The 21,374-nt window shown below is 36.2% G+C and overlaps 1 protein-coding gene across 3 annotated transcripts in view; it reads right to left on the bottom strand.

Moving 5' to 3' along the window:
• The window catches only part of HEATR4 (HEAT repeat containing 4), a 95,437-nt gene that overhangs the window by 34,079 nt on the left and 39,984 nt on the right, over nt 1-21,374 (bottom strand). For all 3 annotated transcript variants that reach the window (XM_031952557.1, XM_031952556.1, XM_031952559.1), the window contains 4 exons: nt 20,374-20,481; nt 19,043-19,161; nt 7,143-7,323; nt 2,727-2,796 (listed from right to left, as the gene is read on the bottom strand). In XM_031952557.1, coding sequence (XP_031808417.1) covers nt 2,727-2,796; nt 7,143-7,323; nt 19,043-19,161; nt 20,374-20,481 — 478 coding nt within the window. The remainder of the gene's footprint in view (nt 1-2,726; nt 2,797-7,142; nt 7,324-19,042; nt 19,162-20,373; nt 20,482-21,374) is intronic.

Here is a 21,374-nt window from a genome sequence, read left to right as displayed (position 1 = left end):
CAAAGAGAGATGTATTTTTCCTCTGTTCAAGTTCATAGACCCTTTGGAAGACTCTTTGTTCCCCAAATTAGGAACTCCTCCCATAGAATGTTAAATACCTTGTTCCAGGATCATTTATTTCCAGTTCATGAAAAACACGAAAATAACAATAATAATAATGCAAACATTTCTTATGTATTTACTATATTCCAAGCACTATGCTAGAGAAACTGAAAATTAGATAAGGTATTATCACTGTTCTCAAAAAACTTACAGTCTATTGCAGGTGGGTTATAAGACATGAATTGGGGTAGCTATCACAATATTATATGAGAGTTATAAATGGGGAAAGTTCATTACCAGCCAAGGAAATAGTTAGGTTTCCAGAAAGAGTTAAGTTGGGTTTTAAGGAATGGATAGTAATTCAGTGGGTAAAGAGTGGGAAAAGCTCACACCTCTCAGATCAGCTAAGGTGACAGGGAAAGATAATGTTATAGTATATGAAGATACAGTATATGAACAAGTTATAATATATGAAGATAATGAAATATTATTGTTCTACAAAAAATTATGAACAAGCTGATTTTAGAAAGGCCTGGAAAGATTTATATGAACTAATGCAGAGTGAAACAAACAGAACCAGAAATACATTGTACACAATAACAGCAAGAATGTGCTGTGATCAACTATGAAGACTGTTTTTTCTCAGTGGTTCATTGATCCAAAGCACTTCCAATAGACTTTGGACAGAAAATGCCATGTGCATCCAGAAAAAGAACTATGGAGACTGAATGTAAATCAACACATGCTATATTCACTTTTTTTTCTGCTTTTTTTTTCTTTCCTATGGTTTTTCCCTTTTGCTCTGATTTTTCTCTCTCAATATGATTCATAAAGAAATGTGGATTAAAAATAATATGAAGAACACATGACTAGCACAAGAGGGAGAGCAGAGATTGCTTCTGTTTGTTTAAGTCAGGGAGTGGGAATTTAGCAGTCACAGCATTTCTATACTTGGTAGGGGGTAGTCCGTTCCTGCTCCCTAGGATAGAAGGTATGGTAATTATAGCCTAGCTTGATCTCATAAAGACTATACAGAGATGAGGAAGCAGACCCAAAGTCTTGCTCTGAAGAGGCATCTTAGAATGGAAGGATCCCCAGGTTCTTGAGGGAGGGCACAAATTCTGGCAAGTCATCCTGAGCTTGACAGTGTCCCCAGTGTCAGAAGATGAGCCCACAAGAGTTACCTTAGCTCTCAGGTGGCCACACAGTGCCATAAGCTGGCCCTTGGTCCATGGTTACTAGCTCCCTGGCACTGAGGCTGGGACTCCAAAAACAAGTCCATTTCCTGCCCTCCTTCACCTTCTCCCCCAAACCCACTTAGTGAAATTACAGGACATAAGAGGTAGGCAACAGAGACAACGAGGTGCTGAGTAAAGAGACCTATTTGCAAGAGATAGTTTCTGAGAACTGGCTCAAGGTCCCAGGGAAGATAAAGTACCCATCAGCTACAGGAGACTGGAACTGAAGGGGTCTGGGACAGAACTGGGTTAGAACAGGGGCAAGAGTCTCTTTGCTAAAGCACCTTCTGAGTCCACTTCCTTGTTTCCATGGAGAGGAGAAGAGAACAAGCATTTTTCTAGTGCCTATGAATATTATCTCATTTGATCCTCACAACAACCCTGTGAAGTAGGTACTATTGTGGTCCCATTTTACAGATGAGGAACTGAGACTGATAGGATTAAGTGACTTGCTTGGGCTTAGGTATTCTGACTTCAGATCCAGTGCTCTATCCACTGGGCCACTTAGCATCCATCAAGATGAGCCTGCTGTGATAAAACTGAGTAGGGAAACCATAGGTCCTAAGTCCATGCTAAAATCCAGGTCCAGCGTTCCTGAATCTTCATTTAATGACTAGCCTGACTTCATGGCATGAATTACACAGTAGTTAAGGCTTTATTTTCTACACTCCTTTACTGCCTTGAAGGAGGATTGGAAACAGGGCACTATGCAAAACATACTGTATTTTTTTCTTGAACTCCTAGGTTTGGATCTAAGATAATCTCAGGGTGAGGAGCCATGTGGTAGGTGTCTTATTATGTCTCATTTTATTGCTTTGATTGAATCTATGTGAAGAACAAAACATTGTTTACAATATTTAAGCATTCCTGTCCATTTCTGGGGGGATTTGACTCCTTTTTATGTCAAAATTAACTGAGCAGGATTTAATGAAATATAATGAGCCCTGGATTTGAAGGAGTCACTTTCCAACAACTGAATCCAGGGGATTCAGAAATATTCTGCAGGACCCTCCCCTCCTAACCAATGGGAGCTAATCATATTCTGGGGCTCCTCAAGAATGAGGTACTTTCATTTTTAACATATATTAGATTGCTTACTGACTAAGGAAGGGGAGAGAAAATTTTGGAACACAAAGTTTTGCAAGGGTGAAAGTTGAAAACTATCTTTGTATATATTTTGAAAGTTAAAAGCTATCATTAAAAAAAGAAAGAAAAAAGAATGAGATGCTTCCCTGAAATTCGTTTCAGAAGGGTGAAATGCCTTCACTGCTGGAGTGAGCTTGGGACTGGCTTAGACTGTGACCTTCTGTGGAATAGAATCAGATTGGTAACTAGTAGTAATGTTTCATGGTGAAACAAAGAGCCCTCTCTGAGGCTTCTTTCATGTTTCCCCAATCCCACAGATTATTCAAGAGACAGGAATAAGGGGCACTAACTCAGTAATACCTCTGATGGCAAAAGCTTTGATTTTCCAGTATGGATCACTATGTACCAACTTCATGAGGCTGTCATAGACCTGAAATAAAAAAAGAGAAACAATATGCTGTTAGACTTGATTTCAGTGCCCTCTAGGTCAATGCCCACAGGAACAGCATGTACTCTTTCTAGAATAAACTTGGTTCTTTTTGCTCACTGTGGATTGATTCTTCTCATCCTAGAGCAGTTTTGCTCAGCCTGACCATGGATGGAATTTTTTCACATACCTGATTCAGGCTTCCCTTCCCCCTAAAAAAATTACCACTGTTTTTTTTTTTTATCCCCAAAACTCACAACAAGAACTAGAAAATGTATCAAATCCCTCTTTCCTTTATCTTTCCCTTTACATTCTTCAGCACCAGATTGTTATCTGAAGAAGGTGGATGAGGATTTGTCAAAGGATGGGAAATTTCAAGGTTCTCTTGCAAGAATTTATGGTTCTCTTAGGAAGAAAAGGGGAAAGTCTGTTGGTGAGGGTGGAGAGCTATGCTAGGGTCTTGCTGGTGACAGTAGGAGGAGGGATTACAAGTAGGTGCGGTCCATAAGAAAATTCTGTCCTGGCTTGTGGCTGGTGATGGGGACTTGGTCCTAGCCCAGTGAACCCATCCTTCAGTGTCAACAGCAGTAGAATTTGAGAGTCACCATAACCTGGCCAAAGAATAGAAACAGCACAGCTGTTGGCCACTTCTGGAACTTTTCTCCCTCCCCTCTACCATCCTTTAAGGGAAAATGAGTCTATGAGAGACTGGAGGAATGACAAGAAGGATATCAGCCATGTGTTAGAAATTCAAAGGGCTCAACTCACAAGCCATGCGATCAGCTGATTGTTAAATTTTCAGTTTGAGCATTTATTTACATTTTGGAAATTGGCAAATACTACAAATGAGTACTTGGTTTATTTTTTTGTTGATTGACTAGACTTAAGAAAATGATGAATTCCCCAACTAATAAATGGTCAAAGAACACGAATAGGCAATTTTCAGATGAAGAAATTAAAACCTTTTCTATGAAATTGGTTATATGAAAAATGCTCTAAATCACTATTGATTAGAGAAATGTAACTCTGAGGTACCACTTTATGCCTTTCAGATTGGCTAAGATGACAGGGAAAGATAGTGATAAATATTGGAAGACATGTGGGAAAATTGTCACCAACTAAAAATATTGGTGGAGTTGTGAAATGATCCAACCATTCTGGAGAGCAATATGGAACTATGCCCAAAGGATTATCAAACTGTGCATACTCTTTGATCTAACAGTATTTCTACTGGTTCCCAAAGAGATCATAGAAGAGGGGAAAAATGTTTGTAGCAGCCCTTTTTGTAGTGGCAAGGAACTGAAAATTGAGTGAATGTCCAGCAGTTGAGAAATGGCTGAATAAATTATGACAGATGAATAAAATATGATATATGATAAAATCATATGATATGTGATATATGTAATAGAATATTATTATTTTATAAGAAACTATGAGCAGGCTGATTTCAGAAGAGCCTTGGAAGACTTACATGAACTGAGTAACAAACAACAAGATTATGTGATGATTAACTGTAACGAACTTGGCTCTGTTCAACAATGAGGTGATTCAATATAATTACAATAGACTTGGGATAGAAAGTGCCATATGAAAACAGAGAGAGAACTATGGAGACTCAATGTGGATCAAAGCAAAGTATTTTCACCCTTTTTGTTATTATTTGTTTGTTTTTTCTCTCTCCAATTTTTCCTCCCCTTTTGATCTGATTTCTCTTGTACAACATGATGAATATGGAAATATGTTTAGAAGAACCACACATATTTAACTTATATTGGATTGCTTGCTATCTTGGGGAGGAGGAAGAGGGGAAAGGAAGAAAACTTTGGAACACAAAGTTTTGCAAAGGTGAATGTTGAAAACTATCTTTGTATTTATTTTGAAAAATAAGATACTCTTAGAAGATTAAGATAAAAAGAAAGTCATGGAAAAATGTTAAACATAGTACAAATATATGTTAAATCCAATATATGCATACATATTCATACAATTATCGTGCCGCACAAGAAAAAAAGAGAAGCAAAATAAAATGCAAGCAAACAACAATAGAAAGAGTGAAAATGCTCTGTTGTGATCCACACTCAGTCCCCACAGTCCTCTCTCTGGGTGCAGTTGGCTCTCTTCATCACAAGATCATTGAACTGGCCTAAATCATTTCATTGTTGAAGAGAGCCAAGTCCATCAGAATTGATCATTGTATAGCCTTGTTGCAGTGCATAATGATCTCCTGGTTCTGCTCATTTCACTCAGCATCAGTTCATGTAAATCTCTCCAGGCCTTTCTGAAATCATCTTGCTGGTCATTTCTTACAGAACAATAATATTCCATACCACAATTTATTCAGCCATTCTCCAAACTGAGTGGATACTCAGTTTCTAGTTTCTAGCCACTACAAAAAAAAATGCCACAAACATTTTGGCACATGTGAGTCTCTTTCTGAGGGAAAATTTTAAGGCAAAGATTTAAGTGATTTGTCCAGGGTCACATAGCTAGTAAATGTCTGAGGTCACATTTGAACTCAGGTCCTCCTGACTCCAGGACCAGTACTCTATTCACTGTACCACCCAGCTGCCCCTCTCCCGGGGCTCTCCTGGGCTTTTAAAATTATCTTGCATGCCCAGAGAGAGGGACAAAGTGAGCTTGGGTCCAGGATATTACTGAAAGGACTTTAAAAGTTTCTCCTTTCTTCTTGCCCATCTGCTTGTTTTGGATCATGAAACAAGAGGCTGTTGCCCAGCAAGGAAGGTACATTTTAGCAATCTGGATGTGAGAAGGATGAGCTGGGAAACAGAGGTCCAGGTCTCTAATTCCTGCTCTGGCACCAGCTCTGGGCCTCTCTTCCTTGGGTGAGATGGGTAAAAAGGATTTTAAGGAACCTTTTAAGTCTAATAGCTTGTGTGTCTATAAGATGAGGGATCTGTTTCACTCACTTCACTTTAGCTTCTATTTCCTTTTTTTTTTTATAATAGCTTTTTGTTTTCAAAATATATACAAAGATAATTTTCAACATTCACTTTTACAAAATCCTGTGTTTTAATTTTTCCCCTCCCTTCCCCCATCTTTTCCCCCAGTTGGCAAGTGATCCAATATATATTAAACATGCGCAATTCTTCTATACATATTTCCACAATTATCGTGCTGCACAAGAAAAATCAGATGAAAAAGGAAAAAATGAGAAAGAAAATAAAATGCAAGCAAACAACAACAAAGAGAGTGGAAAATGTTATGTTATGTTCCACATTCAATATCCACAGTCCTCTCTCTGGGTGCAGATGCTCTCTTCATCACAAGATCATTGGAACTGATCTTAGTTTCTATTTCAGGAAGAAACAAATGAGCCTTCCTCTGTGATTTAGGGTATCTGTGATCTGGGGCATTCTTTTTCTCCTTTATCTCCTTTATCCATTGAATTAAGAGTACTGGATGTCAGATTAAGAAGACCAGAGTTGTTCAAATCCAATTTCAGACTTTAAGGGCTTTATTATCCCAGACACCTGACTGAATCTGACTTTATCTGCCTCAGTTTCCTCATCTGGGGAGATAAATAATAGCATCTATCTCCCAGGGTTATTGTGAAGATACACCTTTATCTTCCATGCTTTCCAGTTAAGAGTTTCAGTATTTTTTTTTTTTAAATAACAGTTTATAATACACATTCATACTTGTTATTTCTTTGGAACTTTTGAAGAAATATATCAGCTGAGTAAGTTAGGGAATATAGTTCTATTCCTATTTTTAGATATGAGAAAAGAGAGAGTTTGATTTCTTAAGGTGCTGTAGAAAATCAGTTGTAGAGCTAGAATGGGGAACTCAGGTATTCTGTCTTCTAGCCCAGTGTCCTGCTCACTTCTTCCCCTTCCTTTCCTACTTTCAGCTCCCCCAGTTAAGGAACTTTTATTAAAACACGAATTTTATAATCTAAATTATGTTTCCCTGCTCAGCTATTAGCTCTGTGATCTAAAACAGTGATGATATTCTAAGCTTTTCCTAGTAAAGAAATACGAAATTAAAGAAAGGAATGCTTTAAATTTTTGTACTGTGCTAAAATTTCTTTCCCCTGAGTCTTTAAAATAATAATTTATTTTTATATATTTACTATTTTGGTTTTTTTTCTTGTTTTTTAAATCAATAAATAATCTAGGACTAGTATTAAGTTTCTAGACCTGGCATTTGTTTAGCACACTTTTATGCTTGGGCCCCATAGCACTTTTACCCAGTGTTCCCTGTCCAATTTCCTTGCCACCACCACTAAAAAAAAAAAAAAAAAAAAAATTGTGAGAAGAAAATCCTGGGGCAAATAAACTTTTAACAGTGCAGTGAATTGTCCAGAAACTGCTTGAACTCCAACTTACCATTTTATCTTTTATCCTGAGTGCACCAGCTGCTAGGCAGGCTTCCCTCCTGACAGCCACAAAGTCATCATTGAAGCAGTTAAGGAAATCAGGAAGCAACTTGGCAGTCATAAGCTTCAACCAACCAATCAGGGAGAGGGCATCGACTCGGTCCTGGGAGTTTCCTTGACCCAGCATTGTTCTGTGTGACATAAGCATTCCATCAATCCCCTGCCTGGAAAACCTCCAAAGTCTCTTGTATTATTGGCAAAGCATTCACTCTTTAGTGGCCAATAAGTCAATTTATCTTTCCCAAAGTGCCTTTTAGCTCAGTTATAGAAGGCTAAATGGAAGTAGTCAGGGGTTTTGTCAACCTCAAAGGACCCAGAACCTGGGTTATTAGACATGATTAAGAAAATAAAACTGAAAAGTTCTGCAAGTATTCAATGGAACCCAAAATCACATTCAACTTGGCATTCACCCCACCTAGCCAACCTTATTTCCCACTGAGAGAAATTATTATTTCTTTCTTATATTAATAATCAATTATTGAATTAGGATCAGGATTTTTTTCAGAAACCTGTAGTTTGTTCAGTTTCTGGAGGTCATTGCTAATGAGACTGGATTAACTTTTGCCCCATTCTTGTTCAGACTCCACCCAAATGAGGCAGTCCACGGTGTTCTACTCAGGTATGGGTTGGGCATAGATCCTTTGTCTAGTATGCCTGCAGTGGGGGTGGTCTGGGAGCAAGTGATCAAAGTCAGGTCCCCCAACCCTTCATTTAAATGGATCCACTTCTCATTATAATATTAATTCTTCTCATTAATTATTATTCAATCACTCTTTTCAACCAAGTGTTGATTCAAGGCAATTCCAATAAATTTGGGATGGAAAATGCCAATCATATCCAGAGAGAGAACTAATGGAGACTGATGTGGATAAAAGCATAGTATTTTTACTTTTTTATTTGTTTGTTTTTTTCTTTCTCGTGGGTTTTTTTTTTTTTTTTGGTCTGAGTTTTCTTGCACAACATGACAACTATGGAAATATATTTGAAAGGATTTTTTGTCATGGACTGCTTAGACAGTATGGTAAAGTCAAATATCCCCTTCTCAGAATAATATTTTGGTAAAGTCAAATATCCCTTTCTCAGAATAATATTTTATTTAAAAAATTTTTATAATAACTTTTTATTTTCAAAATACATGCAAAGATAATTTTCAACATTCACCCTTGCAAAACCTTGTGTCCCAATTTTTTCCCCCTCCCCTCATTCCTCTAGACAGCAAATAATCCAATATAGATTAAACATGCAATTTTTCTAAACAGGTTTCTACATTTATAATGCTGCACAAGAAACATTGGATCAAAAAGGAAAAAAATGAGAAAGAAAACAAGCAAACAAACAACAACAAAAAAATTAAAATACTGTGTTGTGATTTACATTCAGAACCCATTGGGGCCGGAGCCAGATGGCCTAAAGTCACCGCGACTTTTCTAAAAACCCTTCCACCCTTTATCCAATTATATCGAGCCTCAAAAATAGTCTTGATCACAAATTCCAAAGATAAGAAGAAACAACTCAACGGCAAGAAAATCGAATCCACCAAAAAGGTTTTCGGGCCAGGGGAGATCGGCGAGGCGGGAGAGAAATTAGGTTCTGAGGAGGTCTCAAAACCGGGATGAAGGCACCAGATCTCAGCACAAAGCGGAGCCCAAACCCGCAGTACGGGCTTTTCCTTGTGGGGTTGGTCCCACGGCCGGAGGAGGGAGCCCGGTTGGCCTCCAATCTGCACAAGTGGGGGAGCTCGGCTTGGGGCCATAGAGGCTTTTCCAGGGCCGGTTTGCATCAGGCACGGGCAGGTTTGTGGCGGTCTGTGGTCTTGCAGTCCGGCTAAACCTCACAGTCCCACAAGAGGCCCGGCCGGGGCAGTGACACTTTCACCACTTAGTTCTAGCCGAGGGCAATCGATAATCCACTCAGCCCTACTAAGCAGTTTAATAGCTCGGCCAGTGCGAATCCACTTCCTGTTGGGGAAGGAAAACTTTCCCCGGACTCCATAACCCGGACCTTGAAATCGGTTTACATCTTTCCCTGCTCTGCAGAGGAAGCTGGAACCCTTGCCTAGGAGACCTACCCTAAAGGCTTTCAAACATGAATAAAAAGATATGAAAAAGAACAATCGACAGCCTATGCAGAAAAAACGGTCAACCAAACCTGAAAGAGACCTCAAACTGCAAACATGCATCAGACTGTCCTTCCTTTACATAATGCTCCAAGAAGAGACCATTAAAAGTCTCCAAAAAAGAGTTAGAAGATAAATGGGGAAAGGAAGAAACCTTAAAAGAGCAACAACTTCCTGAAATCGAATTGGAAAAAAGTAAAAATCTCAGGAAGTAGGAAACAAATTGGTGAATTGGAAAAAATAAAGAATTCCTTTGAAAGGGTTTGTGAATTGGAAAAGACAAAGAAACTCCGAAGAAAGTAGGGATCCTGGTGGAAAAGAAACAAAGAACACGCAAGAAAGTAGGATCTGTGAATTGGAAAAAGAAAATAATTCACTAAAAAAAAAAATTAGTGAAATGGAAAAAAATTCCACAGACCAAAAACAATACATTCAAAAAACTCAATTGGACATATACAGAAAAATAAAAAAGCTATTGAAGAAAATAATTTTTTAAAAATTAGAACTGAACAAATTGAAACTAATGATTCATTGAGACAAGCAAGAATCAGTCAACAAAAACAAAAAATGACAAACTGGAAAAAACCACGAATTATCTTACCAAAAACGACAGACTTGGAAAATAGATTAGGAGAGATAATCTGAGGATTATTGGACTTTCTGAAAACTATTGATGAAAAAAAAGGCCTAATACTATTTTACGAAATCAATAAAGAGAACTGCCCAGATGTTAAATAGAATCAGAAGGTAAAGGGCAGAAAAATTCATCGAACACCTTCTGAAAGAAACCCTTAAAAAAAACCCCAAGGAATATTGGGCAAAATTTCAGAACTATAAAGATTAAGGAAAAAACCAAGCAGCCAAAAAAAACCATTTTTACCGAGGGCCAACAATGGGATCACCCAAGATCTGGCTGCCTCTACATTAAAGGAAAGAAGGGCCTGGAAATATATTTCGAAGGCACAAGAACTTGAGATGCGGCAAGAATAAACTACCCAGTTGTGAGCATTTTCTTTCCCAGGGAAATAAATTTAAATAAAACAAATGAATTTCCATTTGTTTCTGAAGAAAAAAAATAAAAAACAAAAAATTTGATCTCCAAAGAATAGAACTCAAAAGTGCAGAAAAGGTAAAAATAACTCTTGAAATTGTATTTCTTTTGGATATACAAAAGAATACATGTATAATTTGATTGTAATTGATATAAAATAAAAAAGGGAAGAGATATGGAAAAGGGATGATGGCAGAAAAGGTGGGAAGGAGGGGAAAAAGAGGGCCACATCCCACAAAGAGGCTAAGGAAACTTATCATATCTGAGGGAAATTTAGAGGAGGAAACAGTGAATCTTACTCCATCAGAGTTGGCTCAAAGAAAAAATAATTGACATTTGTTTTAGAAAAATTCTCTCCGCCTCATTAAAAACGGGGAGAGGGAAAAGGAAAAAGAAAAGGTAATAACGGGAAGGAAGGGGGAAAAGACCCAAAGGGGAGGAGGGATTATAAAGAGGATAATTCGTGAACAAGAAATTTACATAAGTTTAAAAAGGGGAAAGAGGGTTGGGGAGGGAAGAATAATAAAAGCACAATTGGGTTATTAGGATGGCAGGAACCAGATTTAGAATTCTAACCGTAAATGTAAATGGGATGAACTCCCCATAAAGAGGAGGCCAGATAGAACTGGATCAAAAGTCAAGAACCCTTCCAAATATTTGTTTACAAGAAACACATCTAAAGCAGGGGATGCATATAGGTAAAAGTAAAAGGTAAGAAAATCTATTATGCTTCAGGTGAAGTCAAAAAGAGGGTAGCCATCCTTGGTTCTCAGATCAAGCAAAAGTAAAATTGACTTAATTAAAGAGATAAGGGGTAACTACATCCTGCTAAAAAGGGAATAAACAACGAAGCAATATCAATATTAAACATATATCCACCAAGTGGTATGGCAATCAACTTCCCTAAAGGGAAGTTAAGAGAGTTGCAAGAAGAAATAGCCAAAACTGTAATAGAGGAGACCTCAACCTTGCAATTCCTCAGAATTGGACAAATAAAACCCAGAAAACAAATAAGAAAGAAATTAAAAGAATTAAATAGAATATTAGAAAATTTAGGTTATTGGACCTTTGGGAAAATTGAATGGAATAAGAAGGGAATTACTTTCTTCTCAGCAGTTCATGGAACCTATTAAAAATTGACCATATATTAGGACATAAAGACCTCAAAATTAAATGCAAAAGAAAGCGAAATAGTAAATGCTTTTTTCAGATCATGATGCAATAAAACTACATTCAACAAAAAGTTAGGGGGAAATAGACCAAAAGTAATTGGAAACTAAACAATTCATCTTAAAAAATGATTGGGTGAAGAGCAAATTATAATACAATTAATAATTTCCCTTCAAGATAATGACAATAAGGACATCATACCAAAATTTTGTGGGATGCACCAAATGGGTTAATAAGAGGGAATTTTATTCCTTGGGGCTTACTTGAATAAAAACAAGAAAGAAAAGATTAATGAAAAAATTGGGCTTGCAACAAAAAACTAAAAAAGACCAAATTCCCAATCAAATCTTAAATTGGAAATTTAAAATTAAAAGGGAAATTAAAATATTGAAATAAAATATTGAACTAATTAATAAAACTAAGAGTTGGTTCTAAAAAGCCAATAAAATAGATAAGCCTTTGGTAAACCTGATTAGAAAAAGGAGGAGGAAAATGAAATTAGTGGTTCTTAAAAAAAAAAGGAGAACTTTCCCAATGAAGGAGGTTGGGAAATAATAAAATTTTTTGCTCAACTTTATGCCAATAAATTTATTAACCTAAGTGAAATAATTGACTACCTCCAAAAAATACAGGCTTTCCCGAACTAACAGGAGGAAGAAGTAAATTGTTTGAATAGTCCCAATTTCAGAAAAAAAAAGAAAAGAACGGCAATTAAACAACTCCCTAAGGAAAAATCCCCAGGGACCAGATGGATTTACATGTGAATTTTACCAAACATTTTAAAGAACAATTGGCCCCAATGCTATATAAATTATTTGATAAAATAGGGAATGAAGGAGTCCTACCAAATTCCTTCTATGAACAACATGGGCCGGATACCCAAACCAGGTAGGCTGAAAACAGAGAAAGAAAAATTATAGACAATCTCCTAATGAATATTGATGCTAAAATCTTAAATAAGATTTGCCAAAAAAACTGAAAATCATCTCCAAGAAATACACTATGATCCAAGGGATTTATACCAGGAATGCAGGGCTGGTTCAATATTGAAACTTATCAATTAAATTGGCCATGTTAATAACCAAATTAACAAAAACCATATGATCATCTCAATAGATCGAAAAAAGATGATAAAACCAACATCCATTCCTATTAAAAACACTTTGAAGAGTATGGGAATAAATGGACTTTTCCCAAAATAATCAGCAGCATCTATTTAAAACCATCCAGTAACATCATATGTAATGGAGACAAACCCAAACCATTCTAATAAGATTCGGGAAACAAGGTTGCCCACATCACCGTTCCATTTAATATTGTATTAGAAACGTACCTTAAAAGAGCTGAGAAAAGAGATTAAAGGAAAAGAATAGGCAATGAGGAAACCAAAGGACCTTCTTTGCCGATGACATGATGGATATTAGAGAACCCCAAATTCCTAAAAAGTTATTAGAAATAATCCCAACTTTAGCAAAGTTGCGGTTATAAAATAAAACCCCATAAGTCATCAACTTCTTATATTCACTAACAAAATCCAACAGTCAAATTTACAAAAGAAATTCCATTTAAAAGAACCATTGATAATATAAAATATTTAGGAATCTATCTGCCAAGGGAAATTAGAAACTTTATGAGCAAAATTACAGACCACTTTTTCACACAAATTAAGGTCTGATCTAACCAATTGGAAAATATTAAATCTTTCTTGGATAGGCGACAAAATATAATAAAGATGACAATATTACCTTAAATTAATCATTTATTTGGCTTATACCAATCAGACTCCCAAAAACTATTTTAATGACCTGAAAAAATAACAACAAAGTTCATATGGAAAAACAAAGGTCAAAATTTCAAAGGGAATTAATGAAAAAAATCAAAATGAATTTGAAAGGACCAGATCTAAAATTTATATTATAAACAGATTACCAAAACTATTTTGGGATTGGCTAGAAAGATTAGTTGGACAGTGGAATAGATTGGGTTCAAAGGGAAAAACAGTCAACAAATATAGCAACCTAGTTTTGACAACCCAAAATCCCAGCTTTTGGGATAAGAACACTTTTGATAAAATTGCTTGGGAAAATTGGAAACTAATGTGGCAGAAACTGGGCATTGATCCATACTTAAGCCGCAACACCAAGATAAGGTCAAAATGGGTTATGACCCTGGCATAAAAGTGAAAATTATTAATAAATTAGAGGAACATAGGATGGACCTTCAGACCTGTTGGGGAAGGGGAAGGTCTTTATGAAAAAGAAACCAGAGATCATTACTGATCACAAATAGAAAATTTTGATTATACCAAATTGAAAAGTTTTTTGACAAACAAAACTAATGGACAAGATTAGAAGGGGCCAAAAACTGGGAAAAATATTTTTTAATCAACCTGATAAAGGCCCATTTCCAAAAAATATATGAAATTAACTTAATTTATAAAAATCCTTCATTTCCAATTGGAAAAATGGTCCAAGGATTATGAACAGACAATTTCAGATGAAGAAATTGAAACTATTTCAGTCATATGAAAGGATGTCCAAGTCAATTAATCAGAGAAATGCAAATTAAGACAACTCTAAGGAATCCACTAACACCTGGCCGATTGGCTAAGATGAGGGAAAAATAATGATGATTGTTGGGAGGGGATGTGGGAAAACTGGGGACATTGATTCATTGTTATGGGTTGGAAACCGAATCCAACCATTTTGGGAGTAGTTTGGATCTATTCAAAAGTTAATAAACCGGCATACCCTTTGATCCAACAGTGAACTACCGGGATTTATCCCAAAGAGATTATAAAGAAGGGAAAGGGACCTGGGACGAATGTTTGTGGCAGCCCTTTTGGTGGCTAGAAACTGGAAACTGAATGGATGTCCATCGGTTGGAGAAGGCTGAATAAATTGTGGTATATGAAAATTATGGAATTTATGGCTTAAGAAATGACCAACAGGATGGGATTTCAGAAAGGCCTGGAGAGACTTACTCGAACTGATGCTGGAGTGAAATGAGCAGGACCAGGAGATCATTATATCCCCCAAAACCAGATGATGACCAGTTCTGATGGAATCAGGCCATCCTCCAACGAGATCAACCAAATCATTTCAATGGAGCATTAATGAACTGAACCAGCTATACCCAGAAAAAGAACTCTGGGAGAACTTAAAAAATTACATTGAATTCCCAATCCCTAAGTTATGCACACCCGATTTTTGATTTCCTTCACAAGCCAATTGTACAAACTTCAGAGTCTGGATTCTTTTGTACAGCAAAATAATGTTTTGGCTGTATCTTATTGTGTATCTAAGTTATATTTTAAATATTTTAACATCTCGGTCATCCTGACATTTTAGGGGGGTGGGGGGTAAGAGGTGAAAAATTGGAACAAGAGGTTTGGCAATTGTTAATGCTGTAAAGTTACCTATGTATATATCCTGTAAATAAAAGGCTATTAAATAAAAAAAATTAAAACAAAAAAAAAGAACCCATGGTCCTCTTTCAGAATAATATTTTTAAAAAATAAGATGAGCAATCATATGAAATCTGTCAAATTTTAACATTTATTGGATTACTTGCTGTCTAGGGCAGAGGGTGGGAAGAAGGGAGGGAAAAAATTTGGACACAAAATTTTGCAAGAATGAAGGTTGAAAATTATGTATGCATATGTTTTGAAAATAAAAAGCTTTAATTTAAAAAAAAAGAAATGCTTGTCAAAATATTAAAAAAAAAAGTCACAGACCCCCAGTTAAAGAACTATTGTAGGAGCTACCAGAAAGACCAAGAGGGGCAGTCTGCAGAAGGTTGCACTTGTATTGAGCCTTGAAAGAAACCAGAAATTCCAAGAAATAGAGGTGGGGAAGAAGTACATTCCTCTGATAGAGACACAGCCAGTGCAATCGCATGGAGATGAGAATTGTGAGGAACAGCAATTGCATGCAGCATTTATATAATGCTGTTCAGTCATTTCAGTTGTGTCTGACTCTTCGTGGTTCCATTGGGGGTTTTCTTGGCAAAGATACTGGAGAGGTTTGCCATTTCCTTCTTCAGCTCCTTTTATAAATGAGGAAACTAAGGCAAACAGGGTGAAGTAACTTGTCCAGGGTCACACAGCTAATATGTGTCTGAGGCCAGATTTGAACTCAGAGATGAATTTCCCTGACTCCAGACCTAGCGTTCTTTTCCCTCATTCCTTTTCCCATTGAAACTGAATGACTAGAATGTAAGGCAAAGTATAAAGGCCAAGAGATGAATAAACATGCTTTGGGTGATTACAGGAAGGAAAATTTAATTTGATGAAAAGAATCAAAGAAAGTGCCCATAAAACTTTCCTCTTCAGTCATTCCTATCCACATGGGCCTCTTTTTTATAGTCACAGTAATTTATTATCCATGGTGCTTATATATCCTTCAGTTTTTTTCTTTGCTGCAGTGAGATTGTAAGCTTCTTTAAGGCTGGGACTTTTCTTTTGCCTTAATGTCTATCACAGAGCCTAGCAAAATCACTAGCAGAGTGGATACATAGTAAATATAAATGTTCATAAAATGTTTTTCTCCCAACTATATTTTAAACTTTTTGAAATCTGGGACTGGAGTATTTTTTTCTATGTCATCCATAAGATGCAGCTAGGTACAGTTAGTGGATACAGCTCTAGGCTTGGAGTTAGGAAGATCTCAGTTTGTCACCTAACCTCTGCCTGCCTCAATATCCTTATCTGTAAAATTGAGATAATAAAAGTATCTACCTCCCAGGGTTGTTATAAAGATCAAAGGGTGATGTATGTGTTTTTTAGAAATTTTTCAATTTTTTTATTTTTCCAATTACATGTAAAGAAAGTCTTCATCATTCATTTTTTCTTACTTTTTCTTTTTAGATTTTTTTAATAGTATTTTATTTGTAAAAATAGTTTTCAACACATCTTTCTAAGGCTTTGTGTTCCAGGTTTTTCTTTCTCCTTCCCTTTTTTCCTTCCTCCTCAAGACAGCAAGCAATTTCATATAAGTTAAAAATGTATAATACTTTTAAACATTTTTTCCATTTTTGTCAAGTTGTGCAAGAAAATTCAGACCAAAAGGGGAAAAAAAGCCTCAAGAAAGAAAACAAACAGACAAAAAGGTGAAACCATTATGCTTTGATTCACATTTAGTCTCCTTAGTTCTCTCTCTGGATTTGGATGGCATTTTCCATCCCAAGTCTATTGGAATTGCCCTGAATCATTGCATTGTTGAGAAGAGCCAAATCTATCACATCAATATTCATTTTTGTAAGATTTTGAGTTACATAATTTTTTCCCTCCCTTCCTTACCTTCCTCCTCCCCAAGATAGCAAGTAATGTGGCATAAGTTTTATATATATATCATCACTTTAATCACATTTTCATATTAGTCATGATACGAAAGAAAGATCAGAACAAAAGGGGAAAACCATGAAAGTAAAAAAAAGCAAACATCAAAAAAAGGTGAAAATAGTATCTGTATTCAGTCTTCATAGTTCTCTCTGGATATGGATGACATTTTTTATCCCAAGTCTCATGATCTGTATTAGATCACTGTATTGTTGAAAAGAGCCAAGGATCCATCACAGGTGATCACATAGTCTTCTTGTTACTGTGTACAATGTTCTCAATTCACTCAGCATCAGTTCATGTAAGTCTTTCCACAATAATATTTCATTACATTTACATACCTTAACTTATTCAGCCATTCCCCAATTGTTGGTCATTCACTCAATTTCCAATAGATTATATTTATACAGGGCTTAGCATAGTGCTTAGCACATAGTTTGCTTGTTTGGCTTTTTTTAGGCATTCATATTTATATAATTATCTTGCTGCACAAGAAAAATTTTATCAAAAAGGAAGAAAAATGAGAAAGAAAGTAAAATTCATTGTTGTTTATCTTTCATTTTTGAAAAGGACCAATGATACCATGAAGCGCTGTCTTGACTCATGTGTGAACTGGATTTAAGTAAGCAGAATTGCACAATAATCAGTCTCTCTTTTCTTCCAGAGTCATCAAATCCCAGTGGCAAGGCAAAAGCCAGGACAGCGGGCAATGGCCTGGGATGCAGTGGATGACTTTTGCTTATTCGGTGTCTGACCCAGCTCTAAGCTTTCCACAGCATCTGTATCAATTGCCTGCATGGCCATTGGAACAAATTGTTCTCATCTACCCATTCTATTGGGAGAAATATAAAGTAGATATTCCCCCTATGTATGTCACTGATAGGTTTAAGGTCTGTCAATTACTCTCAACCTGGTTTAGTCCATCTGCTGAAATGGTTTATTGGGGTGTGCTTCTACTGGAGGCCCTCTATGCTTGTTACAGCTTTCTGGAGCTACAGGTGAAAGTTGGGTGAAGATGGACCCCACGGGGTGGATGAGCAGCTCTGAAAAGGGCTCAGCAAACCCTCCCACCAGAAGGGCTCCTCCTCCCTGAACACCCCATCACCACTCCACCATGCATATAGTAAGTTCTTAATCTTCCCTTCTTCATAAGGCTTATTGCAATGTTATGAATACTGTAAATATATATGAGTGAATTAGTTACTCAGACTCCAAATACTGTCAATATTGAACAATGTTTATTCTCAGGGGTACTTGGGAGAGCTGAGTGTTACATTTTCAGTGTGAACATTTACACCTTGAAAATTTGCAAAGGCTATAAAATGGTTTATTCTTTTGATGATTGTCTAGACTTAAGAAAGGAGAAAGGTTTAATAAGGCAAAATGAATTTATAGTCTGTTGCCTCTTAGTGGACTTGTTAACTGATCTCCATTTTGGAGAGCAGTTTGGAACTGTATACAACAATACTCATTGCTATGTTTATATTTCAAAGACATTAAAAAAAAAAGGACATAGTTATACAAAAATATTTGTAGCAGCTCTTTTTGTGGTGGCTAAAAATTGCAAATCAAGAGAATGCCCATTACAAGCGTAGTATGTGGGAGTGATGGAATATAATTGTATTATAAGAAATGACAAGCAGGATGATTTCAGAAAAACCTGGAATAACTTACACAAACTGATGCAAAATGGAGTGAGTGGAATCAGGAAAACATTGTACACACTAACAGCAATAAAGAATTTTGAATGACTTAGCTACTCTCAATAATACAATGATCCACGACAATCCCAAAAGTTTTGTGATGAAGCATACTCTCGAGCTCAAGAGAAAGAACTGGTACTGTCAGAAAACAAACTGAAGCATGGTATTTTTCGCTTTTTTTTCTATCCTTCCTTTTTAAAAAAAATTTGAGTCTTCTTGTAAAATATGATTAATATAGATATGTTTTACATGATTGCACATGTATGACCTATATCAGACTGCTTACCATCTCAGAGAAGGGAAAGGAAATTAGAATTTGAAACTCAAAACTTTAAAAAAAAATTTTATATGTAATTGTGGGGAAAATATATTAAAAAGAGTGTTCCATACATATCCTCCATCTACAGCCAGTGAGTGTTTATCGCTGTTTACACCACAACCTCTTTCGGAATATCCTAAAGACATAACCTACCTGATTTTATCATGCACCTCCTTTCCCAATTTCATCCGCCCAAGGGTTTGGGCAGCTGCCTGGCGTACACCCCAGTTCCAATCATTCCACATCAGTTGGACCAACTTGTTTTTCAGGTCCTACAAAGACAAAACATCCCCCAGGATCAATGCTTCTGTACCTGAGATAGAATGCTAATAGAGTATACCATGTAATTAAATTTTATTCTAGAGGAAAGAAAGGAAATTATTCTGGCAAAACAATAAGTATTTAACTTCTTAGCATCTCTTTTTTTCCATTCAATTTCTTTTTTTTGGGGGGGGGGTTGTTGATAGGATTTATTTTCTCTCTTTTTTTTAATTTTATTTTTTTTATTTAATAGCCTTTTATTTACAGGTTATATGTATGGGTAACTTTACAGCATTAACAATTGCCAAACCTCTTGTTCCAATTTTTCACTTCTTACCCCCCACCCCCTCCCCCAGATGGCAGGATGACCAGTAGATGTTAAATATATTAAAATATAAATTAGATACACCATAAGTATACATGACCAAACTGTTATTTTGCTGTACAAAAAGAATCAAACTCTGAAGTATTGTACAATTAGCTTGTGAAGGAAATCAAAAATGCAAGTGGGCAAAAATATAGGGATTGGGAATTCAATGTAATGGTTTTTAGTCTCCCAGAGTTCTTTCTCTGTTTCCATTCAATTTCCACTCAAGTAGTGCCATATTTATAGGAAGTCACTCAGATTTATTTAATTATAAGTAGGAAGAAGTACCTAAGAGGTGAAATTACGAATGAAAAGACACATGAATTACTTTTCCAATTATTTTTCATTTTCAGTCATGTCCTACTCTTTGTGACCTTTTTTGACGGTTTTCTTGGCAAAGATTCTGGAGTAGTTTGCCATATTTTCTAGCTCATTTTGCACATGAGGAAACTGAGGCGGACAGGATTAAATAACTTGCTCAAATGACAATTCTTAGACAGTGGGGCTGAAGGAACAGTCAAATGTTCGAGGCCAGAAATGATTTTTATTTGGGGGTTAGATATAAATGTATTTTGAATTATGGGATGGAGTTTAGGGATGACATTTGGATGGTATCTTAGAATTTTGTAGGGGATTTGTCATTGAAGCTAACTGATTCTTACTGATTTTGATATGACTCTCTTTTAATTTGATTTTGGCAACCTTAGAGGTAGGAAGCAGTGGTATGAGTTAGAATGATCTCTTTGGAAAGCATAGTAGAATGAAAGTGGGCATTTGACAGAAGCAAATAGCTATAAGTGTGGTTTACCTTATTTATATTGAAACTTGGATTTACGAGGATAATAAAAGGATTTACCTGGTTGACAGACCTTCCACTGATCCGGGAGAGAGCTCTGCAGGCCACAATCCTGTCTTCCCATTGGCAGCTGTTCAGTTCCACAGCAAGGAGGGTATGTATCATGCTCTGAGGAGATGCAAAATATAGTTTAATGGTTTCTCTGTGCCCTTCAGTAATGATGGAACCTTGAAAGACCTACCATAATATAGCATTCAGCATCAGGATCATAGAAAAATGAGATGTCTATCTCTTAATAGAGGAAAAGTGGAATGCCTGCTTCTCCATTTACAGCCAGCCTGGAGAGGGCAAAAGAGGGGCCTAGTTTACCCAGTTTTAACAGAAAACTCCTAGGCTTCTCTTTGACCCTAATTCAGTATTTCTTTTCTCTTCTTCTCTTCTCCTCATATTGATTAACATATAACTTCCCCAGTGTTCTAAGTTACCATTTCTTAAATGTCTAAGTCAGTGATGGTTTATGTAAATACCTTATCTATAACCTCTACCAGAATCTCAGGTGATGTGTTAGTGGTGAGTAACTTACAGGAAGAATTCTTAGGGACTGAATAATTACTGATCTGTTCATCACAGTCTCTTTCTCTAGGCACAGATACATTAACTTTAGAGCAACAAGGGACATGGGTTCAGATCACATATACATGGAATGTATCTTGTAGATAGTGAATGTAAAGTTTGTAAACTTTAAAGCACTTATACACCCTTAAGGTTTGTAAATCTTAAAGTGCCATAAATATGCCAATCATTATTATTGTTATTATTATTATTCACCTAGTCACCAAAACTTCCATTATGATGATGGTATCATTCCCTGAGCCTCCTAATGTACTCCTATGAAGCTCAAGCAATGTTTATAAAGCAACACAAAGTTATACTAGTATATATTTAACAACAGATTTCCCAGGAGTTCATGTATGTGCATATATACATATATGTTAATAATTTACTTAATAACTTAAATAATTTAAAATAACTTTTAATAAGTATATTTATCCATCTGCATT

This window comes from Sarcophilus harrisii, chromosome 2 (assembly GCF_902635505.1).
Source record: "Sarcophilus harrisii chromosome 2, mSarHar1.11, whole genome shotgun sequence".
Classification (NCBI taxonomy): domain Eukaryota; kingdom Metazoa; phylum Chordata; class Mammalia; order Dasyuromorphia; family Dasyuridae; genus Sarcophilus; species Sarcophilus harrisii.
The sequence above is the reverse complement of the archived record's forward strand: the minus strand, read 5'-3'. Positions and strand labels throughout refer to the sequence as shown.